We start from the raw sequence: 27,192 nt of genomic DNA on the forward strand, positions 1-27,192 counted from the left end.
GTGTAAAAATGATGCGTCATGCTCCCTGAACCACTCTTTCACAATTTGAGCCCCATGAATCCTGGCACTGTCATCTTGGAATATGCCTATGACATCAGCAAAGAAAAAAACATGATGGAATAACCTGGTCATTCAGTATATTCAGGAAGTCAGCTGACCAACTGCAGCATCCCCAGATCTTAACACTGCCCCCACAGGCTTATACAGTAGACACTAGGCATGATGGGTGCATCACTTCACCCACCTCTCTTCTTACCCTGATGCTTACATCACTCTGGAACAGGGAAAATCTGGACTCATCAGACCACATGACCTTCTTCCATTGGACAGTTCTTAACCCAGTTTTAGTAGTTTCATCAATCTTAGATGTTTTCTTTGCTTGATTCATTCCAATAATTTGACCCTTCTGAAACAGATTAACATCTTTTTCATGACCACAGGATGTGTCTTCAGACATGGTTGTTTAAGAAATAAAAGGTTACTCACTGCATCAGTTAGGCTTAAATAACTTGCTAGCTGAAACGTCACCATCCATGTACTAATTATCCAGTGGGAGGTTCTTACTTATTTGCTTAGTTAAATAATTTTTTCAGTTAATACATTTTTTTTTTTTTTTTTTTGCACGGGCAGTGGATAGTGTTTGGCAATAGAACATGTGCATTTAAATGTTTTATCTTAGTGACACGGACAATACAAAGGTCATTATAAGATTATGACAGTTAATAAAACACTACTAAACACAAATGATTTTAGATTTATTTTGTTTTGTTTTGAAACTACATATGTGTATTTTAATGTCTCTCTGACTGGTGAACACTAATAAAGAGCTGTGGTTCAGTTTAGAAATGGAGTAATACTGCCCCCCTGTGGGTAAATGACACATATTGACTTGAAAAGAGTTTTATTTTTCATTTTTATCAAGACAACAATACAAGTTTTTTTTTTTCTCTGAAAGCTTTTCTCAAGAGGATGACATTATGATATAGCATCCACCATCAAAAATTGCAAAAATATATTCCATTTCCATTTCACCATACTGAGTTGATGAGAGAAGAATGAACAGACTGCAGAGATGAATCCCACAAAAAGAACAAACAAATACAAAGCAATAAATAAAGACATTTGTTCTCCTAGTTAGATCAATTGCAGTGATTTCTAACTTATAAAATGTTTAACTTCACATTTAAATTATATTGTTTTACCAGTACCAACAAACCAATTAAGCACACCTGTATGAAATATGTGGAAACCATTTGCTGGAAGCAGAAATTAAAACAGACTCGAGACCATTGTTTAAAATATACATACATGTAAACAGCGAACATTAGATGGAAAGCCTTGCATTTTTATATTGCCAAATTTTCACAACAGGAAAAATACTTTGATTACATTACGATGTCAGTGCCAATACTCAATGTATTTTACAAGGCATTTGATATCAATGTAATTGGGGAAAATAAAAAAAATAAAGCATGTTGAACAGTGTGTAAAACAGTTTTTAAATACTGCTGGCCCAAGTTTGACTTCCAGAATATCAATGATAATTACATTTTTTAATGAAAAGGCACCTTGAGTAGTTAGCTCCTGCACCATTAAAAAAAACATCACAGTTAGCACTTGAGAAGCCCCTTTAATCAAGGGTCTGGTTTCCCAAAATCATGATAAAACGAATGTACGATTATCTTCATTCATACTATGATCAGTCTAGGATAGACGAGCTTTTTTGCCCAGGGGCTAGCACACAATGCAATTAACTTTATTACATTTGATCAGTGTTACTTTAGTGATAACTTGAACTAGTTTTGTAAATTATTTCAGGGTCAAATGGTCATTAGTCAAAAAAACATTTTAGTACCTGTACTGTAGTACACGTTTTGAATGGGTACCTGGTACCAGAACAAAACACAGGTGTTTTTAGTCTGATCATTTACTTGGGTTGGGTGGATTTATGAGGCACATCAAAATGCATATAGACTAAAGAATGATAAGAGTAAGAGGTCTGGTGCCAAGAAGAGTTCCAAACAACCTGAATAATAGAAATATTTCTGTAGAGATACCAAAGCTTTACAAATCCAGTTATATAGCTTTGATAATATTTAATGCTCAAAATTGGTAAACACTATATGGGCTTAAAGTTACCATTTTCCAATAGTGAGTGCGTAATAAATATTCCTTTCTTGAAAACTTTCATATGTGCCAAGACAAAGCAACAGTTGCTAGTCTCAAATCCTTCAAAAATCCCAGAATACCAAATGTAGAAACATACATTTATCTGAAAAGAAACCGTGAAATACGTAACAATGCTAATTGAATGTTTGCCTTGGAAAAGCTCATAGTTTGTACAGATTTCTGCAACAATTCTCCTTTTGATAGGAGTGCTTGATCTAATGACAGTGAATTAAATTCCTGTACAGTTCATGATTATCTGGCAGATTATGACACAACAAATGAAGCGAAAACAAACGAACATGTGCACCACAAATACCCAGTAACTGAATTTTCTTTCAACTAAAACTAAAAGACAAATACAGAACTGTTAAGGTTAAACAAAGAACATCTGAGAACAGGGATATGAGAATCTTGGAAATGTCTGACATACATGTTAAGGCAAACTTCCTTTTCCCAATTTAAACCAGCATTAAGACAACAGTGAGTACAGCTACATTGATGCAAATGAAAACACTGACATCTGATCACTATTTCGTAGGCCACTGCTAATTGAAATGAAATAAAATTACAGGGTTGTGGTCTTTCAGATGTACCTATTTTAGTACGGATAACTGCAAAAAGTCTAAAATGAGCTCCACTAGCTGCCCCTAAAGGTCGGCCTGCTTCTTACACCCAAATGAACCAAAGTGGTTTGAACTTTCTAACCAGGCTCACAGTGCCATGTTCCCCGTGGTTCGCATGTGAAGCTCAAAATTACACAGTCCAATTTGTCAAAGGCATCTCTCACATTCAGCAGAAACATAACATCCAAATGTAACACTCACTGAAGTGGATAATTGTATTAAATCCTGTATTGAACATAGAGATAAATCAAAGAAAATTCAAAATGTGTGGACTATGTTGATTACAAGGATAGACAGCGTTTTAAACTGCATGTAAAGTGAAAAGCAGCTTTTACTCATTCATCTACAGTGCAAATACTGTATGTATTGTACTGTGTATCAGTAAACCTGTAATCAGAAGACTGGATGTATGACTGCGTAGTGTAATTTCATAATATGATGAAAAGGCAGGTTCTGGTGCTGTAGGCTACATGTGGGTGAATCTGATGCTATATGTGCACAAGATCTACCTCGACCAGCATTCATGTACTGTAAGGAGTGGCGTTGTGGCATTTCCACATTTCTTAGAAATGAAAAGGGACATTGGGAGATAAAATTCGGCATGATCAAAGCCCAGAAGAAACTGATCCCAACCACAGATCCTGGCTGAGACACTAATTAGCAGACATATTAAACAACTCTGCATCATTTTAGTGATACACTGACATAAACCTTTGTAGGATGCTAGTCCTTTAGAACTATAGTCTTTGTGAGGATGATAGTTTTTCTCTAATTTGTATTAGACTTTCAATTTGCATGTCATATGAAGAGAGATACGGTTTAAAGCATCACCAGATTACTGCCGTGTAATCTTATTATTGTAGCTACAGTATAATTGATGTGCCTCATTGCAATTTCTATCAGCAAATACACAAACCCTCTGTATGTTAAATATAAAGACTTTTAGTAGCATTTGTTTTCCCCCAAGAGTGATTGTACCATCAATTTAATAATTTTTTATAAATCAACGCTTTTTAGTTCTGACAAGATAAAGGGATAGAATAAAAGCGCAGATAGGCAGGAAGGATCACATCTGTTTTGCATTTCAGGAAAATGGATTTGGCTTTCACTCTGTCATCTGACTATTTTACAGCAGAACAAAATCCAACCATTACAGCGATAATAATAGATGAAAACCATAGTGTTAAAGGGCAACATTTGATCACAAGTTGGTGGTCTCAGCCCACATTTGAAAAAGGACCTTGCTCCTCGATTCCATTAATACTCGGAGGAGTAAAGTGAATTGTGTCTCAGTGACTCCAGGACCCAGCTGGGCAGTCTATGGGTCCATTAGGAGTCTTTTGGTCCAGTCATATTACACCCTGTTGAGGGTAAAGGCCCATTACTAGGAGAGTTCCTGTGTTCGGTCATAATCTGTGATCAGGCCTTTGATATGCGACAGTTTCTGATGGAGGTACTCGCATCGCTTCTTCTCTTCCCGATATCCAGGAAACTTCTAAAACAGAAAGGACAAGGGGCTCCAGTGAGTTTTTACTACCACACATTAAAATCCAGCATAACTGGTATCATGCAAGATCCTTTTTTGTATTCTGAACATCATTCTCTTTCCTTTGTTTCAAATTGGACTCACCAAACCCTCTTAACTCCACAAAGAGTTACTACATTGGAAAGTAGTCTAGAGAACATGGGATAAAAATTTGATTCCAAATTGTTAAATTATTTCAGTCTTTAGTTTTTACTGTTGGATATTATATATTCATTCAGATTACGGCACTGTAATTCCGAGGTGTATATGAATATATATGTATATAGTTTCCCCTTATGGAGAAGGGCAGACATTGTTCAAATGAGGCCCAGTGCATGGTGCTTTAGGTATGAAATAAGTAGAAAAATTTAAATTATATTTACTTTCTTATATTTTCGGTACTTTTGCAGTATTTGGTCCTCCATAAGCTGTAAAGACAACAAAAGAAAAAATGTGTTTAGAATCTGTTTCTGTTTGGCATTTCATTTGAAATAGAACAGCCATAGAAAGCTCTGAGTCCAGACAGCACCTTGTATTCTTGTGTTCCTGGCGAGAGTGTGTTGATCTTTGAGCCCAATTGAACAAACATCTCTGTGATGGCCCCAATCCGGTCATGAAGAGCTCTGTATTCATCGTATTCGGCACAGAAGTCGTCCTTATATTGTTGACGTTGCTCCAGTGCTCTTATGGTGTTGTATTTTCTGAAAACAAATATTACAAGCTCTTATTAAAAAGGAGAAATTTTCTTTAAGAAGCCAAGCTGTTTCCCAATCCTTCCAGTAGATGGCACTGCAGATTGGTGAGGGGAATAGCCTGACACGTCACTGGTTTAACAGCATGATATGTGGACCAGATGTATAAATGTAAGACATAGGATAATTTATTTTCAAAGTAATTCTCTGTAAAGCTTTGTGACAGCTCATTTAGACATGTGTTTTACCTCCCTCTATTTATGTGAATGTTTTGTAGCTGAACCTAAACCCTTCAGGGCTCAGTTGGTTTCTTTCCACAACAGAGGGATAGACTTAACTTACAGTATGTGGACTCTGAGATGTTGTGACATTTACTTCAATTTTATTCCTGACACACAAATGCTGTCTAAATCACAATATGTATTTAATCTTACATTAAATAGTCTGGCAGTTCCTCCGCTGAGGTTCTGTCGACAGGTGTTTTCTCTCCTTCATGGTCTGCAGATAAGAAGAACACACATTGAAAAAAGGTTTATACACATGGGGGGGGGGGGGGGGGGAAAGGTTAAAGCAATCAACCAATGCAAATGCGATAATGCGCCCATCATATCAAGGCCGATGGAATCATTTATCATTGTCTCTGATAAGAGATCTGATCCAAGGCAAATGGTGACATCAGCAGCTCTGAGTGGGAGGCAGTGCTGCCTGCTGACTCGCTCGACCATAGGTCACCCAGCTGTTCCACAGTCAATCATCAACAGGCTAGAGCAGCGAGTGAGGACTGGAAGGCTGAGAAGGTTACAGTCCAAGCGACACTAACGGTGCTCTCAAATGAAAATATATGAATTGGTCTTTGTTGGCTTCCTGCAGGAGCTATAACTCAACCCTGAGGATTTGCTAATAGTTTTCATGGCCCTAGCACATAACAAACGACATGACAGCACAATAGAATACATGAAAAGTAACATAACCTTTAAGAGAGGATAGTTTTACAGTTTTATTACAATTTACCTTTGATATTTTCTTGGTTCTTTTTGAGGTCTGGGCTGGTCTCTATCCAGTCTGGTTTTAAGCGCTCTCGCTCCTTGTCTTTGTGCTTTTTGGACTTCTTCTTTTTATGTTGTCCATTCAACTGTTGGTCAGTGCAAATGGAGATTTCAGTTTGTGGGGGCTTGGGGCTGGGTGCAGTAGGAGCTGGCTCTGTCCTAGCCAGTTTGGGAGTAGCAGAAGACCTGCTGAGTTTGTGTGGTGAGTACAGACCATTTGGGCTCACTTGGAGATGATTGTTGGTTTTATCAAACTCTATTTTGATCTGTGCACTAGAGTTTCCATGACTAGAGGAGCTACAAGCCCCATTGGTGCTGTAGTCTCCATGAGATGGTGACTGCAGAGACGAACACTGGTCTAATAGTCTTTGTTTTTTGGGAGTCTGGCAGTTCGCTGATTCCGAGGGTAATGGGCGTTTCTAGAGGAACAAAGAGAACAGTGGCATTCATGCTTTTGTATATTAGATTGCAAGTTAACTTGACATGTGCCAAAAGTACCTGTATCATGTGCAGAAATATTTAATATAAAGCAGTAGTTGAGTATTTAGGGAAATTTGCGTATTCACTTTCTTGCCAAAAGTTAAAGAGAAGACTGATATCGCTCAAATGTCATCTGAGCTACATATTTAACCCAAAATACGCAAGAGTATTGGTCCTCTCATCTCCCTCTTGAGTGGAGATGAAGTGAACTTCCCAAAATGCTGAACTATTCCTTTATTTTCAGTTAGTTGTATTTGGTATCAAGCAACTCAATTTAATTTTACAAAACTCTAACAGAAATAAAATTCTAATAATATGTTTCTGTGAAAGAGAAAATACTTTATTCTTAGTTTTACAAGAAATAAGAAGCAGGGAAAATGGAAATCATTCATGGTGAATAATTACCACAGAGAGATTCTTGGCAGGACTTAGTTGTGAAGGAGAGTCCCCGAGCGTTTTGTGGAATGAATGGTTGGACTGGGGACTCTTCAACTGGCTACTGTGGAGTGGCTGAAGTTTCCTGAAGGAAGATTAAGAACACAGTACCTTCAGTTGGACAGTAACTGCAAGGTAAATGGCATGTAAAGCTAAACAGGAAGAGGCAGTATGTAGGTCAAAAAGCCTGCGTTGGCACAGTTGTGAGAAGGTGGATGAGCATCATGTCGTCGTATCATTTATTAGAGAGCTTTTGCAGCTTTTGCACTGACGGAAATAATCGCAAGCATTTCGAAACTGTGCATCGTTTTCATTTCATCAAAGCTTTCTGCACATGTCTGTGGTATGCTTTGTTTTATGTCACTGATGATACAATCTACAGGAGGCAGCCACAAGGACCAAAAACAGCCCAGTGAGCAGAACAATAGCAGCAGATTTAACTTCAGTAGGACCAAACCTTCTCTGCTAATCTGCTTCCTACAGCTCCTTCCTCAAACAGATGCCAATACAAAAAAAACACTCTCCCCAATGGATTCACACAGCCCTCTTAATCATATGGTCAGTGCGGAATAAGTTCAAACCATTAAACATTAACAACAGACAGTAAAAGACAGTAAGAAAGAAATATGACTATAAAGCCGCTACTCCCACAAATGAATAAAGAAGAAAGAAACCTGCAGTTTACACTATTTACAGGCTATCACAGTTTTATCACACTTGGCATACAATTTGATGACTACAATTGTAAGCTTTTTACACTTAGCAGGGGTGGTGAACAGAGGGGCTTGTGCAATCAGCCAAGAGGACTTGCACTTTTTCCAAAACACTCATGAAGCACATGGCCTGCATGTTTACTGGCAGCCAGAGGAAGCATACAAGGGGAAGAAGCTTCACCCTGAAAAGCTCAGCCTTGCTGTTCTGAACCCCTCAATGTTAATGCCATTTGGCAACACAGTGCAGGGAATATTTTCCTCTGCTTTGATGTGTCCATTAAGAGATTCATCAGTGCAGAGAAGTAGTCATTTAGAAGCTCCCCTTTCAGCATGATCACAGTACACTTCTACATTAATTCAATGTCCTCTCTCTATTAATGCCAGTACTGTCAAAACACATCCATCCCTTGGTCTTTTCTGCAGTATCTGCCCAAACAAGTCGCTAAAAGTCTAAAAGAACTTTAAAGCAATAGTTTGACAATTTGGCAAATATGTGTAATCACTTTTTGCCAAGAGTGGGATGAAAGAGATGAATACTTCTCTTATATCTGTGTTGTGAATATAGTGTTACATCCAGCAAGTTGTTAGCTTAGTATTCTACAAAAAAATGGAAACGGAGGTAAACTGACAGCCTGTTTCAAAGCTTTGTTCCTTTTCTGTACGAATGTAACAAGATGTCCTAGCATCATCTGAGAAACTTTATGTATTAATTAAACAAATATTAATTGGTTTCAGTGGGCCTATTTCACTATTATTACAGTCTTTCTGCTAAGCTACAAATAGAACATAAGTCAAACTCAAAGCTGTTGAACCACCGCTATAAATCAATCAATAAATCAATAGGATTGACTGTACCTTGTTCAGCAGCTGCTTTCTGTGGATGTCAGACAGGCTGCTTAATGGAGTTCCAATGATTTTGCTAAAAACTTTGTTGACTTTTCTTGCACAGCATGTTTGTGTATTTTGTTCAAATGACAGTTTAATGTCAATTATGGTGCCCAAGTATTTAAGGGACTCGAAGGTTTCTACAGCCTGGCTATTTAGAACAGTGCTGATGGAACCTGGTGCATTAAGGGGTAAAATCAAACACATGCTTAGTTTTTGTCACATTCAACCCAAGGAAGGATTCAGTGCACCATTTAATAAATGTATCCACCACAGGACCATAACACGACTTGCCATTGTTCAGCAGGCTGACTATCACTGTGTCGTCTTCATATTTCAAGATATGACAATTTTCAAATCTGGTGATAGAGTCATTTGTGTATAATATTGGAGAGGGAACACAGCTCTGCGGTGAACCAGTTGAAAAGACACACACAGCATTTTATTATGCATTAAGTCTCTGAATGGAACAAACATATTTTTTAGTTACTTTAGTTTACTTAACTTTATACACACCTGATCAGGAGTCTGTGGATAAGTTGCTTTTCCTCCTCCAAATATCCAGGCCAGTCTCTCTGGACCTGTCTGTAGAGCTCATCCTTCAGAGAGTAGCTGTGGTCTTTAGGGTTCAGTTTGCCAACCTGAAACGACACAACTCACAATGTTAATAAATCAGAAACACAACAGAGTACCGCAGAAAAAGGGGCAAGCTGAGATCATTAAAGCATCTGCCTCCACTTTCAATACTGAAAGTAGTTAGATCCCAACTGACAGCCCACCCCTCTGTCGTCAAAAAATGGTCTTCTCCTCCAAAGATAATTAAAGCATAGCCCTAATTACAGCTACCAGCAGCAGCACAGGCTCCACTTGATGATTGCAGTGGGACACTGAAACGTTGTGAACACAGGAAATATTCCTGAAATAAACTTACTGACATCACCTTTTTCAAGCACAGTCTGTTCATTAGTATCATTAGCAAGTTAGGGACTAACTTGATTTAAATCCTTAGCCTGATAACAAGTGATGGTAAAGGCAGCTAAACTTGTGTCTCACTTAACATTTTGGTATTTCTTCTACATTTTCGCGTCGTGCTGTTATGTTTCATCATTAGTTGACATTCGACAATGTGTTCAAATAGCAGTGTGCCAGATGTCTCACCTCATCCAATACTGAGGTCAGATCAGCCTTGTCCTTTGGACTGGCTCGCTCCCTCTCCAACCACAGTAGCAGCTCAGGTTTCCTGTAGGGCTTTAAGGCCAAAAGATGAATGATGCGATCTCTCAAAGGCCGGTGCGCCACAGGGCTGGGAACCAGGCTCCTCTTGTTGTTGGGGGAATGCTTGTTGTTGCTGTCTGTGCCTAATACCAGACCCTGCTTCCTCTGGACCTTCACACACTTACCTAAGATCAAAACAAAGCAGTTCCTACATGACTCATGTGGGAGGCAACTTCTTCAGTCATGTTAGCGAATCAAAACATTGCCACAGAGGTAAACTAAAACTCTTTTTTATTCAACATACAGTTGCTACCCTACACAAAACTAAAGAGCAACAACATTATAACTCATGATAACATGATAACAGGATTTGCATACAATATATTCCTGTAATAACACAACCAGAATATCACTCTTAATCCAGTCCTCAGGCTAGTTCACTAATCACACCCTGAATTTTGTAAGACAGGCCTACACATGAGAGACAACCTAATGCATTTTATTTTTTATTATATCTTTCAGTCATGCAGATGGCTTTATGCAACAAATACAGTCCTGTATGTGCAGCACTTTTAGCTCTATCTGAAAAAGAAGTTTACACATATAAATACTTTGAACATTAGTGTGTGCATTTACACAGGCAGTGGTGCTGCCAGTGGAAAATGGTAAAAGGGGGTAGACGGAAGGGTTAGACTACTGCTGAGTAAACAGAGCATGGGAACTAAAGCAACTTGCACAGAGACCATTTCTTCCTGTTGCAGCACTAATTCATTTGGACATGTGCAGGTAGTGGTTACAGATATCTACCGACTGTAATCTCATTACAACTTTAAGCCATACTTTGGAGGTTGCTATAGGTTGTTGTCAGATGAACAACATAGTAGATGTAATGTATGCATACATTATATTTTGCAGTACCATACGCCCACCATTTTAAAGTTTTACATTTCAGGTTTAGCAATATAATCAAAAGGAGGTTCTTTAAATCCGCTGTGCAAGATGCAACATTGTTGCAGGAGCTTGTTTCAACTTCAACCTTGAATGAGCTCATTAAGATGCAGGCAAATATCTTTCCTGCACAGAAAACAACTTGTACTGCCACATTTTAAACAAGCAGCTACTAGAAGCATTGTTTGACAGTAATTAATTGAAGCAGCTTGCGGGAAGTTTTAAGATTCCCAATCTAGCTTCTGTTGCATGAAACGTCCAGTAATGACACATCTTACTTAACTAGTTTGCTTTACAGTTGCTTACAAACAAACAAACAAAAAACAACTGCAATAATGTGTTAATGTAGAGGAACGTAAGTCTACATTGTAAAATTATTTCATAACTCTGTTGAATTTATGTTCATAAGCAATTTGTGTGCCACATGTGCTCACATTTAATTTGCTTATGTGTCAGTGTTTCTTTTCCACTGAATGATTCTGAACTTTAAATCATACATTATTATCTAAATTGTGGACGTTTTTCTACTCCACAACATACAATTGCGAGGTATATGGACATGAGTATAGCATTACTGTACCATAAAAAGACACCCTGTCGCCACAAAATAACTGCAGGCTCTCTGCTGCATATAGCACATACTGTGATTCATAAACTGGTTATTTCACTCACTGGTGTCCAGGGCAAGAGGACAGTTACAGGCTTGAAGAGACATGTTGAAATGACATAGGATATCATTTAAAAACGGCATACTCCAAGCCAGAGCTGTCACTTCTTTTCCAATATTTGTTACATTTATATTCACGTTCATGCCGCAGGTGTGTTTAATCTATTGGATAATAACACCATAGAGACTATATCTGCAGCAAAGTATGGCATGTAATAGGCAGAAGGTGGTTTCCAACAGCTTGCTATGGCAGCTATCCTACACATTGTGGTGTTGTTTGTTGGTCTACACAGCATGTTTCCATTCATAAAATATAATCTACACAAGCATTTAGACTCACATGGGACCTCTAAATGTCATAAAGCCTCATGGATAGATTATTTATAAGGATGCAACAATTTATTCGACAGGGACTCTAAAACTATGGCTCAGGTTAGTGGAAGTCTGTGAATAGAGAGGATTAATTAGAAAAAGGAGGTCCAACATGTAAGATTACTGCAGGTCTTTTTTTAGATGATATTTAGAAATATTTTATCTAATTAAAACAAATTAAATTCCAGTCAGTGTAATTACATTTTAGGCAAAACTTCAGCATGAGACTTGTTAGCGCATACTTCTGGCAAAATCAATCACATTAATGGTACTGGCAGGCAAGTTGGCGTAGTGCCTAAGCAATCTGGTCAAAATAAAAGGAAAATTACAAGAAAGAGAGGCAACCCTCTCGCATGAGTAATTGCAATGCAGCACTTTGATCAATTAAGTGATAACTTCCATGCCATATGGCAATTATCAGCTGGATGACATGGTGAGAAGCAATGTTTTAGAAGCTTTCTGGGAACATGAAAACTCTCCGGTTATCTCTCCTTGATCCCTACGTGCTTCAAGGCTGCTATGTAAACTGAGGCTGGAAGATACAACAGAACTCAGAGACGGCTATTAGGCAAACACTTACTTGGCCCAGGCTTGATCTCAATTGCTGAGCGGCTCCAGATGTCCTTCTCCACCTGAGACATGCGCTCCCGGGTTGTCTGATAGGAGTCGTCTGTAGCACAAACTGTGATCTTGTCCTGAATGCTGCCCTGGCCCTCCAGGTGATCCCTTCCCTCCCTGTTTGGAGGAGAGAAAGGAAGAAAAAACATTTAAGATTTCAGGCTCGCACATCCTCAGGCTTGGCTCACTTGATTCTTGATTCTTGTTGTCTTGTCTTACACGCATTTAACTTGCAGAGTGATTCGTGTCAACGTTTAAATTGAGTTCCTATTTTTCAAAGCATTACTCTTAACAACAAATGTGCAGTTTATATAACTATAACTATAAGACTTGTTGAAATAAGGCAGCTGTAATGTAACCCTTTAACCACTCATTAGACCCTACATGACCACAAAACAGTACCTTTCTGTTTTCAATTATTACTGGTCACACCTTTGAGGGCAGTTGTAACATGACAGCCTCTGGGTGTCATTATGGTGTTGTTTGAATATAGCCCGACAGTGTTACTGTCTGTTGATGTTGTACTGAAGAGAGAGGCTACTGTTTGGCTCTGTGGTCTCCGTCTGACACCATATTTACTATAAATTCCATTTGCGGTAGACTGGAAAGAATTATGCTGCTTACCCTGAGACATATTGGTGAATGCAGTCAAAGCTGGACTGAGGCTTGTCTTTGCTGTCACTGGATAAGTAGAAGGAGAAGATTCTGAATCCATTTGGAGATTCAGGGGACGGCGCTGGGATCTTTATGTACTATGCAGACAAAAAAAGAAACAAACAATGTCAAATTATAAGAATTTATTGTAAGTTCTTAAAAAAAAAACTAACCATGAAAATTTTTTACCTTTTAACAGTTTTAAAGTGTTCTTTAGTACAACCTGACAGAGTGTATCTGCTATCATTGCTAAATTAAGTACAGTATTATGTAATAAGAATGTTTTATCTTTCCCAGATGTAGCCTGGTCTGATTCAGCGTCATCTCAAATTGGAGAAACACTTTAAAGTAAATCAACATGAGCAATTTCCTTTGTTGAAACTGATTAAAGCATTCTTGACTTGTTTGGAGTTTTTGTTTTTATGCAATAAATGTGACCTGAATTACACCCGACTTTAGCCAATCACAGAGGATACATGGCTACTCCCACGTCAGAGAAGGTCAGTCATGGAAAGGGTGTGTCTGATAGGTAAAATGTAAAAACAAAAAAGCTGTATAGTGGACAGCTTTTCCTCTTGGCTGGTAACCTCTTCTACACTATCTATTCACAGCTACAAACAAATCAGCAGGGTGATTTCTACTCTGACAACCTCTGTCAGAAACCTGTTATATAAAATGACCTAAAAACCTATTTCCACTAAAAGGACAGTTCATCATAGAAAGTCATTAACCAACAGGTAATATGTCCTTTAAAACATTTGGCTGCAGCTCTCGTCTACACTGCCTGCAGCTGAGTTTCAGCCTGAAAATGCATGTTTGTTGATAGAACGTCCTAGATTCAAGAGACGATGATTATCACCCATCCTGAACATACAAAAATACGTGCTTACTGATGAGTAGTACTTAGAGTGAGATTGTTGCAACAACTCAAATGTTCCTTCCTCTTTTACTTTTGCAAGAGACCACATCAGGCTCAAGCACACAGCCACTTTTTAAACTGCAGGTCTGAAGGAAAACAAATGTCAGGCAGTTGGACGTGAAGCTGCCTCTTTAGTTATCAGCCCTAAGTGATTGATTATAAGCTGACTGGCTGAGAATGCAGCGCCCCTGGCAGATGTGGCAGGCAGGACTATAGCTGTCACAAATGCCCAGTCATGCAGCAAAGCCATAAGCAGTTTTTTTCCCCCAGCATGGAGCCAATGAACAGCTCCTCTCCTCGACACCCCTCCTCCTCTTCTAAAACCCAACGCATGCCATTCACCCTACCCCCATCAGCTTCCAGCTTTCCTTCATGTGCATAAGCCCACCCATGTCAAAACAAAACACAGAGCAGCCCACAAGGCCATGGATGCTTGAAACACACAGCTGATCATTAATTCTGACCTAGTTACGTCTGACCATTCGCATGAAGTAGTAAAGCAGAGTCCTGCATATGTCTGCTTTGGGTTTTGGGCTAATTAGGAACAATCACCCCAAAAAAGCATCAAAGTGAGCAGAGACAAGAGGCGAACCTCAGGGCCTATTATTTTAAGGGAGTAAAGTAGTAGCCGCCTTGACCAAAATTAGAAGCAACAAGTCACCAAAATGGGGTTAGTGATGTAGAGAAGGCCATGCAGAGAAACTGCATTTTAATTAGTTTTTACAATGAGAGTCCTGCTAAACAAAAAGCTAGCTTGCACTGAGATGACAGTGCACATTTATACATTTAGCATTGTAATAGTGCCACCATGTATCCTCTTTCCGTCAATGGCAACAGCATGAGCACCCTCCAGCCATGCATTAGATTTGCCTGTCACCCCCATCCATGCCACTGTGCACACTTCACATTCAGATTCTAATCAATGTCACTCAGGTCAGACTGTTGAGAGGATGCCCCCGTTTTATTAACCGCTTCCTTCCCCAGCTTCATAACCATATGCCATCAAACCAGTCAGTTCCCAGTTCCTTGGATCCTAAACTAGAATAGTTTGACCTGTTGCATGATATGATTATTTAATTTCTTGCAGGAGATTGTTACGACTCACTCGGATAGCCTTTCTGGAGTGAAAAGTCTGCAAAACATTAGTTTAATTCTTAAAATTAAATTGTTCCAGATTACTATCTGCCTTTTTAAGGAGTTAGCTTGATGTAAAAACTCCTACAGGAAGGTTTGATTTGCAGTAACAGTGTTTCTGTGTAACTTTAATCAACATCTGCTACTTTGGAAACAAGTGGCAGTTGCAGGATAGCACCTGATGCTAAAATGTAGTGTAGCAGGATTAAAAATAGTCCTTATTATCACTTATAACCACCATGAACTACTGGTCATATCAGATGAAGTAAGACTGTAGCTGAAAATATGTAATGAATTAAGCAGCACTACTTTTTATTGCTCGAGTTGTATCAATATCATTTCTTATTTCAGAAGTTGCATATCGTGGCCTTAGTGATCATGTCAATGGTAAAAACAATGAACGGATTAACAACATTACTGTACAATATGGGACCAGTCTAGAAAATAGCATATCCACGGTCAGGTTACCTTGAGAGTCAGTGACATTTTCTCTGCATACCAATGACTAGACAACTTTGCTATTGTCTGAACAACCGCAAGGTTACACACTACAGTGACTGCACAACACACTAATCATCACAGCCAATTTATGCAAAGTGGCCTGTTTCATCATCATCCCACCCAGCTTGATGAAATTTACTCTGACTTTTGTGTTTAATCAATGACAGCACTTGTGCCAACAGGTTTGTGATCCTGAAGCTGCTGTCAGTCAAGTAGTAGGTGTAGATTTACATAGAGACGCTGAGTCATAGATATGTCCCTGTGGAGCTTTGGTCTGATCCCCTGAGGCTGTGTGTGCGTGTGTGTGTGTTGGCATTTAGTTTTTTTTAGGGAGAGGTACACTACCCTAGGTCACATGCAGGAAGTGAAGTTATATATCAAGCTTGATTTTAAACCTTATGTCACCAGGGAGAAGTTCTTATCTGTCGAGCTCTGTGGAATTACTTAACATGTAGTATAATCATTGTAATGATCAATGAACGCACAAGTGAGAAAAATGGTAAATGAGTCACAAAAAGTACACACTGTACAGTCTTTTAGTAGTTCAGATAGCTTAGAGAAAAAATGGCTCCAATACACCAACAAACTGCATGCAATTTATAAAAACAGTTACAGCTATTTTGTTTTATGTGCACTTTTAAACTGTTAGATGTCAAAATCAAGATGTAGTTTATTTTCCCCTAAAGAAAATTAGTCTTGTGTTCAAGACAGAGTTCTTGTTTATCTTCAAGTAATAATCACAACCACACCAATATTTTGGAAAATAAAAACCTATGTTTTTAGTTATCTTTTTGATGTAGAATTTGAATGAGCTTTTCTTTCTGTAAAATATATTAAGAATATTAAATGACTATATTCAATGATATATTTGTCCAGCTTGGTACAAGGAAAAGAACTCATTAAACTGCTTATACTCCATAGTATTCTAATTATTATTGTGTGAGTCCTTTAATCTGATGGGTAATTAATCGGAGAAAAGCTCAATGGGGTATTATTATCATCAGAGTGCACTGTTAGCATGTGTCAATTTAATGAAATCAAGCAGCTTCATAAAAGAAACACAGTAATGATTCTCATTATCGTGATATAAGTAAAGTTTAGCCGTTGGACATTTACTGTGCAAGTGGCATCAGAACAGCAATCCGCACCTTGTCAGTGCAGCACCCCATGGAGCATACGGGCTGATACAATAACTGCCTCTGTGGCCGTGGCCCAGCCACATCTGCTACTCCAGTGTGTTTGGAGATGTCAAATACTTTCAAGCTGTTGTAAGGTGTGAACTGGACTGGAACAGAAAATGTTGGCAGGGGGCTCAGCAGTTGAACAATGACAAAGGGCAACGACAGTGGTGTCCTTAACACTTTATCTTTCACTCCATGAGCACGTTTTAACTGCTCACCTTTGCACTTCGTCCTTAAGTCTATTTGGTGAGAAGGTTGGTAAGAATAGCTTAATTTAAGAACTCTACTTTTCCTCCAGTTCTTTTCGCAAGCCAAACATCTGCAGAGAAAGATGAGAGGATAGCTTCTCTCTCTGTCTTTCCTCCTTTGCTCTGCACACGAAAGCAAGAAGGCAAGCTTCCCAGCTCTGGTATTTGGCAGCATTGAGATGGGAGCAGGCGCCTGGATATGTGATTTACTCTGAAGTCTTTGCCTCCTGCCCCTGTCTGTACTGACACTAGTTACCATTGTCTTCTCATCTGAGCCTACTCAGCCATAGCTGCTCTGTGAGCTGCCTGTCTTTTGTTCTAGCTTCTTCCCCCACAAAGCTGAGTGCAATGGTCTGTCGGGCCGCCTGGATTATTCATGAACGGTGGGGACGTGTGGCTGTGTGTTGTTGGGGGTAAAGGGAGAGATTGGGGTCTGGGTGTGTGTTCATTGAGGGGAGGAGGTTAGTGGTGGCTCCCAGTAGAGCCAGTGCATGAGGGATGGTCCTTAATAGTCTTCCTTAAGGAATGTGCAACTGAGTAGAGAAGAGGGGGATGGAGCAAGTGTATTTGTTCACCCTTTCTTTTAGGTTGACATGTTAGTGTAAATTTGAGCTCATATATTACATAATGGACTTTTGTTGAGGCATAAGACTTGATAGTAGGAAATGTTCAACTGTCAGCCAGGTTTCAGTGTCAGATTAAGTGTGCAGTGATGGCAACAATTTAATTTCACTGTCTTCAAGCTTTGTACAGTTTGCTCTTCACTGTGACTCACTTTTTAAAAAACAGAATGTGTGACGGTGTCTCTTACTGTCTGTGGCTTTCATGGATGTGGTGGTTCCTGTGCTTGAGGATCTATTCATTGAGGGGGGTTGGTAGAGACAGGAAAAGCAAAAGGAGGGGGGTTGGGACTGACGGTAGAGTGGGGACATGGGGATGGGCAAGTGTTGAGCATCCCCCAAGGTACTGCCTGTTATGCCAAGCAGAATCAGGCTTTTTTTTTTTTTTTTTAAGAAGCAGGGCCTAATCTGTCAACCTCAACAAACGCTGTCTCCCCATTCTCGACACCCCCACCCCTCCTTCCTGTAGGTGTCTTCTTCTTTATACACAGAGGGATGGAGAACACCTAAAGCCTACAGTTATTTTGTGTGTGGCAAGCTGCTGTTTCTCTCATAGAATTATTCAAACTAAACCTATGTACATTTTAAAGAGTCTGACTGTGTTTCACTGTAAATGTATCCCCCCTCTAAGCCTCGCCTAATTTGCATTAAATGGTGACAGTCATTTGGAAGTTAGGAAATTCCCTTTGCACACCGGTTATTAGATCTCTAATGCACTGACACCAGTGATGCTTTTCCCTTGTTGATTCCTGGCTGGATCGCTGGAGCAACCTCACAATACCACTTGGATCTTTGCACGATACTCTCATTACTGGACCTTTCTCTCAAAACAACAATTTATCGATTTTGTATAATCCAAACCAGATTAATTTGCAGGGAAATTTGGAGAAAAACAGGAAAATCCTAAACATACAGAAGTGCATAGACTAAAACCAAATAACAATAACATACTGCCTCGAAATTGTCAAACACATTCAACATACTGATGAAGAAAAGACCACTGGTTATGAATTATATCTTATGTGCAATAATATCCCTATCTATGAAAACATATGATGATCAGATTTCTTTGTTCATGTCTAGGGGTCTGGGATTTTGTAATTTTATAATAGAAGATACAACGAGATAACTATTTGGAAATCTAGTTGTTTTTCTGCAGTTTGTATTTTCCACCACAGAACTAATAACGATGACATTACATCTGTTAAATCCCTCTATATCTAAGTTAAACAATAGTTCTGTGCTGTTTGTTTAAAGCTTTTGGGTTTAAACTTCTTCTCACTATTGTACACAAAACACTGCCAGTATTTACTTGCTGTGTTTGTGTTGCTCATATCCTGTTATGCCACATTTTCAAATCCAAGAAAAAATGTTTGTGATAAGAGTCCTTAGAGGCCAGTGCTGACATTTTATGAAATATTTCCTCAGTGTCAACTTTGTGCTGTCAACTTAGTCCTTTCCTTACAATAACAAATGATCAGACTCAGACTCATCTTCTTGGTTAATGGTTAATGCTGTGTGATTTGAAAATATTTAGATGGACAAATAAGGTATGAGGTAAATTGGTAGATTATATATTATATAGCTGCAGGCTTTTCTAAGAGCCCTTTAAACGTGTTAATTAATACATCTTGTCATCTTGTTTGGACATAAACCTCCAAGGCGTTCTCCACTCTCTCTATGCGAACTAGACATGCTCAGCTGTGAGAGCTACAGACAGACGTGCTGTGCACGGTGTAATTAGCAGTAAACTGGGTCATACCTTAGACTTTGGCCAGTTCAATACTTCTGATACTGACACAGCATAGCAGGCCCCACTGCACAGATTTTTGTCATCAGTCCATAATATCACATGTCTATTAAATTTCCATGTGGAACAACAGCACCATTTCCTTTTCTGGTCCATTTCCTTTCCCTTTTGATATTTTGGTGAGTTCTTTAAAATGGATCGTCAAAGGATTTGCTTGCTGACTTTGGGAATAGGAAGGGTATATCTCAACAGGCAAACCTTTAATGAAATCTGTATATTCTTGGTGTCATCTCACATCATCCTGTGTTGTTATTGTTAGTTATTCTCACTGCTGCCCCTCAGCATGACAGTTACACCTTTAGTACAAACCATTTCAGATTAGCTTGGAATGTAAACACACAACACACAACTCTATATGCTTCTCTAAGATAGTTTTTTTATATACTCACATATTGCCAGCTTTAGTCACACTTTCTGTCCAGTTTGTGCTATAGATTATTGATCTTTTACAGCACTCTAGTAACCTTAAAAATATTCTTTAATCGCTGCCACAGTGGCATTCTTCGAAATCCCTTGCTTGAAGCTAAAGGACACAATAATGACAGAGGAGCTAACTAAAGAAAAGTCTTCATTAACTGTAGAATCTCCTGAGGCTTGTTCCTAAAATATACTGTATGATCTAAAAATCCCGAGGCCAACTGCCTCTGCGTAAACACTGTGAGCCTCAGATGAGCAAAGAACACAGCGACTTTCTCTCGCTTAACACATCTGGATGAATAGAGCGGCGTGTGCCCTTTCAGAAACACGTGGGACAACTCTCCCTCTCACTGCTATGCCACTGGGAGGGGACGGCTCTCAAACCACATTCCTGTTATTGTTATTCTAATTAGCTTCCAGAAAAAAAGGAGGAAAAAATTGTGTGTGCATTCACACACACACACTTGCACAGTAGAAAACCTTATTTGCAGTGTGAGCAGGAGGCGAAGCAAAGCACTGTGGTGGTGGGGGGTAGAGTCAGAGCAGCCATGTGTGAGATAGAGGCCCTGATGTCTCTCAAGGATTCAGCCAAGGCATGGGGTGAAATGGCACAATAATCAAGAGGGCAGGCGGGAGGGAGCCCAGGGGAAGCTCAGCCTTCACACACAGTCATCATGAGAATATCTTTGAGAGCACCTCTACATTCGCCTCATTTCAACACCACTGCATTTATGTGACAGCTGTGCACATAAAAACAGACAGAGCTATAAACAAAAAACAATTACTCTGGCAAGTGCAATTCAACATTTATGAACTGAGAAGCAAATGAAAGTGATGTCACACCTGACACAGCACAACAGATTCAAATTATAATGTCCATGTTTAATGCAACAACGTTTCCCTCATAAAATGTATATTCAGCGGTCTGCAACAACTCTGCAGTGTAATAGGTGAGATACAGAGCTGCAAGTGAAAGTGGAAAAATCAACAAGTAGAAGTATGTGAAGTATGTGCTTTTAAATAACAAGTAGTATTCTAGTTAGGTGGATAAAACATTTCTTTTTCAACACGTTGTCCTACAGCATGGATCTAACTAATGTGAACTAACACAATGTTCATTTCTCACTAAATGGTCATAGATCGTGCCAACAAGCAGACAGCATTGCCAGGCCTGAAGGAAAATAGCACTAGAATGTGAAATTCCAGGCCATGGGAACCGAGACCAGCTCTGAATATATTCCTTAATCCCTGTTGATGATTTCAAAGTAATCCAGAATCTAATTTCTTTTCAGCTTTGAGCTTGAATATGAAAAAGAACATCTCTCTACTTCTGTTATTTCTTTATGGTTGCATCACAGTCTCCACTTAAAAAAAAAAAAAAAAAAAAAAAAAAAACATCTTTCACTGCTTCCAATGCTGGTCATTCACCAAACCCATTCAGGTCACTTTCATCCAATAGCATTCAGGTTTGAGTCTGATAATATCCTATTTAGTTTCAATAGCACAATATTTTATTTTAAATTTGTAACTTTTGCATCAACCTTGAACGTCGGTTTCAGAAGACTCTGAGAGCTCGTCTCTTTCGTTGCATGATTACAAGGTTGGCAAACAATTTACAACAGTAGGGCTAAATGCCGCAGGCTGAAAACCTCAGTATGCTATTTCTCTATAGGAGCTGTGGCCCCTGATACCACGGAGCCCAGAAGTGACGCCAGGACAGTGATTTGGAGAATTCCTCTGGTTTTTGTGGCAGTGGAAGTGCCCTTTTATAGGAAATGTGAAATGAGCCAGCGTGGACAAGGAGAAGCAGCCATACTGTAGCTTCTCTCAATGGATGCAAATCTCACGAGCTAGACATGACCTCTTGAACCTCACTCTGCCTTTGGGTAAGGGATGAGATCTATGCAGCGAGCCCCTTTCCAGTGAATAAAGAGTAGGTGGAAACCCTAGATCTGTGAAGCTGTAACCTGGAGACAGAGATACTAGTTATCCTCACCGTCTGTTGTATGCCAGACTGCCATGTTCTCCAACATCCTCCCCCAACTAACGGCTTAATCTGGCCTCCCCCACCACCAATGGTTGCAGCTACCTCATTAATGCCCAATCGTCCAGCTCGGGGACTGTTGTCAGAGGGGGAGGGAGCTCATGCTTGAATTCCGCAAAGCAATTTGAATATGTAATGTGCTAGCTGAGATATAATCACCAAATCCTGTTCAGTGATTAAAGCGCTCTTAAATTGCACTCACTTAACATAGCCTCACAAAAAGACTTTTATGAACAGGTTTATCTGTGCGTCGTAGTTTCTTTACATGTTTACATGAATTATTTTGCATGTTTTCCTGTTAAGAAAAAAATTCCACAGCTCCTGGATCTTTCCAGTATTTCAAATCTTTCATGTCTGCACAGATACAACAAGCATGGAGACACAGGGGCTCCCTGGGGTTTGCCAACTCCCTTACCTCCTCCCCCTCCACGAACAAAGCCTCCCCAGTTGCGAGCCTGACCCAGTAACCTGGCTGGCAGCCTGGGGGTATAGCGTACCCTATCTTCGGGCCTGCAGGGCCAGTGTGAGCACACAGGGCCAGCATTTGTGTACAGAGCAAAGTCACTTTCGTCAATGCAATCGGCTCTTGTGAGGATTAGAACAGCTCCTTTTAGACAGGCCTGATTGTGTGGTAAGTGTGTTAGTAGCCTAGCAAGCAGGGCCAGGCAGGGTGTAACGGTGGCCCAGCTAATCTGACCAGACACAAGCATCTTTCCTTACAGTCACTTCACAGGAATACTCTCTTCAATTCAGTGCCAAGTGTTTTAGCAGATTATGTACTTCATGTCTGTCTCAGATATCCAGTCCAGGATATCTGACAGAACACAGTATAACTGAGCAAATTAATGACACCACCTTTCCCTCGGGATATTGGCTGCAGTGCATTAACACCAGCCATATTCTCCATGCAGATTAGTGTGTGGTTCAGTTTCATCCGGACGTTTAGTAAGTCACTATGCCGACGTCTTTGTGAATGCATGCAAGTGCTTATTGAATGCTTAAGAATCAAATATGATGTGCAGAGGAACTGTCACGAGTGTGCTCCACAACAAATCAGAACTAATTAGAGCCTTCAATTTCTGAGCCAAAACAGAGAGTATGCAAAACATCTTACCCCCTGGCTCCCCTTGAAGCAAATCGCTGGCTGATTTGATAGTGTCGCCTGAGGAGAGAGAAAGAAAGAAACTGGTCACTGATTTAGGAATCATGCTCATCTTGAATCAAATGGATAGCTTGTACATTATAAGTGAAAAGATGCTCCTGTTGTTCCAATTCTGCTCACTGGGTTTCTGTAACAAAAGTCTGGCTCATTAGGAACAAAACTTGATAAACTTTCCTCATTAAATGTCAAAACATTGCCATAATTGCTATTTCTCATCAGACTTTGTCCCTGTGAATATTTCTATGTCATTAAGTCTACAGTTCAAGGGTTATTGCCCCTAATCTGAAGAGGAATGTGTGTGATTAATCAACCTATAGCCAACAGAAAACTTAGTTCAACTCAGTTACTGAGCGTGTTTTTGTCTTTGTGTGTTTCAGTTAAATGAATAAAGAATAAACCAGATCCCAGAGGAAAGTCAAAGCTCCTTCTGAAACCAATTATATTCCTTTAAAAAATAATGTTTCCCTCCATGCTGTGGCTCCCAAAACATAGTACACCTGGCTTAAGCTTGTGAAAACCATGTAGTTTCCTTTCTCTCAGCTGATAAAGAAATATTAAAATCTCTGCCTTTGAGGCATCATGATACATGGTTAATAGATGGAGACTATTATCTATGAAGTACAGCTGTGCCCGTGATTGACAGCACTCTTAATTTATTATTAATGGTTCAGGGAATGTCTTCACTATGGAGAAGTATTGTTGGGATCTTCATCATCATCCCATGGCATTCAATATTGAATGCAACAATAAATAATAAAGCACATAATGTTTGTTACATATTACAAACATAGCTGTAGGGCAAAAAGGTTTGAATGTAACTGGATCAATTTCAGTAGGATGTATCTAAAGCATTCTTCATGATTATTTAAAATGTGAGAATAATTATTAAGTAACCATTGTTGTAACCATTAGATGAATGATTAGTATCTTTCCCATTATAATCATAATCTAAAGACCACTTATTTCTAACTTCAAACATAAGAACATTTTAGAAAGTGAGAATCCCATGAGTGTCTATTAATCGACTGCCAACATTTATAACTTCATTATAAAATAGTAGTTTTTAATTCAGTTTGTATTAATGACTTATAACAAGCATAAATGAACCATTCAAACAACTATTGTATATTGTACTACAATTTATGAATTCCTTCATTTACTGGTCAACACAAAATACATCTCCAGCTTTTATCAGCTATTATTGTTATTAAGTTATTTTGTTTTAGGCAAAAATTCAACAGTGCCAACATTTGAAATGTGAAAAAGTGTTAGTACATTTCCGTTTTGCATGTTGGTGGAAAAAAAAAGCAAACTGAAGAAGTGCACTTTGGAGAGTAGAGTGTGACTCTCAACTGTTTTAATCATCGATTAATCATTGAAGCCCTTTTTATCAAATAATATTTAACCTGAGAAAAATGAATATTTAAGTTCTATAAGCCTTCCATTACACTATACTTTATATTTTTGGATTTCATGACTCGTAGTCATAATTTGATTTAAGGCCCCTTTCTTCACCTATGACAATAATAATAATAAAAAAATCCTATCCAACAACTGAGACTCCTGGAAGCTGTGGCTCCTAAGGACAAACTCTTCCGCACGGCAGCGGGAGACCAGTGGTGTAAAACCGTATTTAAACTGGGAAAAACTTTTGCAGTGACCTCTCCTGTTTGCCTGCTTTGTGCTGGAGGAAGCTGTCAGGCTGTGTGAGCTCTGGAGTTTACCCCTGTCTCACAGACCAATGGGCTCCGGAGCTGGGCGGGCTTCCAGACGCGTAAAGGCCACAAAACAATAATACACAAGGGCCGAGCAACAACTTGTCGAGCCCAGTGTTGAACCACCGACGTCCAGGTCCAGTCTGACTATGATCCGGGACTGTGGCGCACATGCAAATAAATACACTTATTTGTTTTGACGGCTCAGGAATAAAAAATCTCAATGAAGCTCCTGCTGCAGTCAGAACTGTGGGACTAACTGTCTTTTCAAGCATTGCTCTGGGAAAGACCATTTGGGTAGACTAAATTATCTCGGTCTAATCTAATGGACCATAAAAGCAATAAAACAGTCTCCTGATTCAGAGGAGTCGAATAATTTGCTTCATAGCTTGTTCATTAATTTATTCCCGAGAGCGAAACGAGCAGAAAAGCGGCATTAAAAAACAAAAACATTTTATGGCTGACAATCATCTGCGTTCAGCCACAGTCTAAATAATGAATTTGAAATGTACTGAAACACAAGAGAACAGCAGGACATAATCTCCAACCTCTGTCATATGGGAACTTTAATATGTTTTTGCTTTGTGGAGAGATTACGCATTGGTAAACAAGCAGACGTGACCAATTAGAAATGGCCCGAGCCTTCAGCTCCAAACTAATTTTACTCAGAGCTTAAAGGAGAATTTCACGAAATCATTTTTATTCATTCAAGTCTGGTATAGTGCTGCCTGTTGGGATCGCAATAAATCAAGTTTAGCCTGCCCACAAACACAGCCAGAATAATCCAGCACAGTCTCCGTTTATCAGCCACCAGCGCTTTTGGCGTGAGATCGGAGCAGTTCACAGTCTAAACTACTTCAACTTTACTTTTTTCTCCCAATAGGAAGAAGAACACGCTGCGTTTCCGACAGGGATTGAAGCCTTCACTTCCCGGACTTGGGAGGCGATAAACAAAATATAGACAGGAAAAAAAAAAAACAAAAAAGACGCACGCACACATGCTCCAAAGTTGAAGCCGATCGTTTTTCTTACCTTCAGGTTCTGGTGGGCTTCCAGGGTCCGGATGGCAGTGTCAGTGAGTTTGACGTGATAAAGAGTTTGATTCGGGGTGTTTTTGTTGATTTTGCCACAGGAGAGCCCATACCGATGCTCCTGTCTCAGCGCTGCCATTTCTACAACTGAGGGCTATTGGTGACATTCAGCCTGAAACGTCACGGAGGAGGATGCGTGTGGAGGTGGGGCTAACACGCGGACACAGACGCGCACTTACGCACGCACTCACGCACGTACAGTAGCCTGTACTATTAACATGTACTATATTCCATGAATGTTGGAAACGTTTTGAAGTATCATGGAGTAATATAAAATAATTACATTATGCATAAAGCTGTTTTATCACATGCTCAGTCAAACAATAATAACTTGATGTATCACAAGTGAAGTTGTGTATACACATTTGCCCATTTCACTGTTATTTATTTGTTATATGATTTAAAAACAAAGAACAGCAAGTCCTCACATTAACACGCTGAAATCATTTGGCATTTGCTTAAATGATGTGAATAAACATAGTATAGCTGATTATTTTCTGATGATCCACTTTTCAACCATTCATATGATATTGAAGTGTTATTACTGGCGTAGAGTTGCAATTTAATCAAACTGAAAAGAGGCGTTTTGAACTAGTTCCTATGCTGTTGGGTCAATAAACCTATAACAACACATCAGATACACTGATATGCCAGCCTCATATTAGGGTTAGTGTATCAATAGTAAATGTAGCTGTCAGTTTAAAGTAGTGGAGTACAAAGTACAGTACTTTTCACTGAGAAATAGTTGAGTAGAAGTTAGAAGTAGTAAAATAAAAAGTACTCAAAGTAAAACTGTTATATTAAAGCTTCTTTAACAGATCCTTAGAGAGAGTGTGTATCATTTGATCCCCGTAGGACAACGTACTTTAGATGAAAGTGCAGCTTCTCAGTAAATAAAGACAATATGAGCAGAACAATGCTCATCATCTCATCCTGCTCCTACAGTGTTGATGTTTCCTTCACAACTTGATGTTTTCCCCACTGGATTGGAAGTGTGATACTGGGGCACAATACGGAAACACTGTGTATGTCATTAAGTCTACGTGATAATTAGCTACTTTTGTACTTTCCTGGTAAAATGTGAAGTAAATATAAAACGAATAATCTTTTGCAGTGATGCAAACATCGGTTTTCTGTGCTATTGATTTGCTGAGAAAGGTACAAGTATATAATCTCCAAAGGGTTTCTTTGTCGTCTAATGACATTTTAATCATCGTTATCTCAACTCTTCTATCATCATATCACCTTCTGTTTATAGGTAACATATGTGGCTTGGGGACTTTTATATTAATTTGTTATGCAGTGTTA

At 39.2% G+C, this 27,192-nt stretch overlaps 1 protein-coding gene across 1 annotated transcript; it reads right to left on the reverse strand.

Moving 5' to 3' along the window:
- Positions 1 to 575: 575 nt before the first annotated feature.
- On the reverse strand, positions 576 to 25,986 carry LOC113166465 (RNA polymerase II elongation factor ELL2). The gene is made up of 12 exons (XM_026366604.1): positions 25,826 to 25,986; positions 23,031 to 23,078; positions 13,013 to 13,140; positions 12,351 to 12,505; positions 9,727 to 9,968; positions 9,085 to 9,209; positions 6,941 to 7,055; positions 6,021 to 6,474; positions 5,444 to 5,507; positions 4,847 to 5,018; positions 4,701 to 4,745; positions 576 to 4,287 (listed from the first exon to the last, which is right to left on the reverse strand). Exons 1-12 carry the CDS (start codon positions 25,961 to 25,963, stop codon positions 4,177 to 4,179), a joined length of 1,797 nt encoding a protein of 598 aa, XP_026222389.1. The 5' UTR covers positions 25,964 to 25,986; the 3' UTR covers positions 576 to 4,176.
- Positions 25,987 to 27,192: the final 1,206 nt, after the last annotated feature.

This window comes from Anabas testudineus, chromosome 6 (genome assembly GCF_900324465.2).
Source record: "Anabas testudineus chromosome 6, fAnaTes1.2, whole genome shotgun sequence".
NCBI lineage: Eukaryota > Metazoa > Chordata > Actinopteri > Anabantiformes > Anabantidae > Anabas > Anabas testudineus.

Bases quoted from the DNA above. Each gene is read 5' to 3' on its own strand.
- LOC113166465 (XM_026366604.1), bottom strand. From the start codon at position 25,963: ATGGCAGCGCTGAGACAGGAGCATCGGTATGGGCTCTCCTGTGGCAAA. The intron at 7,056-9,084 runs GTGTGTATAAAG...ATCTTCCTTCAG, and splicing joins ATCCACAGACTCCTGATCAG to GAAACTTCAGCCACTCCACA. The intron at 4,288-4,700 runs GTAAATATAATT...TTTCTGTTTTAG, and splicing joins AGTACCGAAAATATAAGAAA to AAGTTTCCTGGATATCGGGA.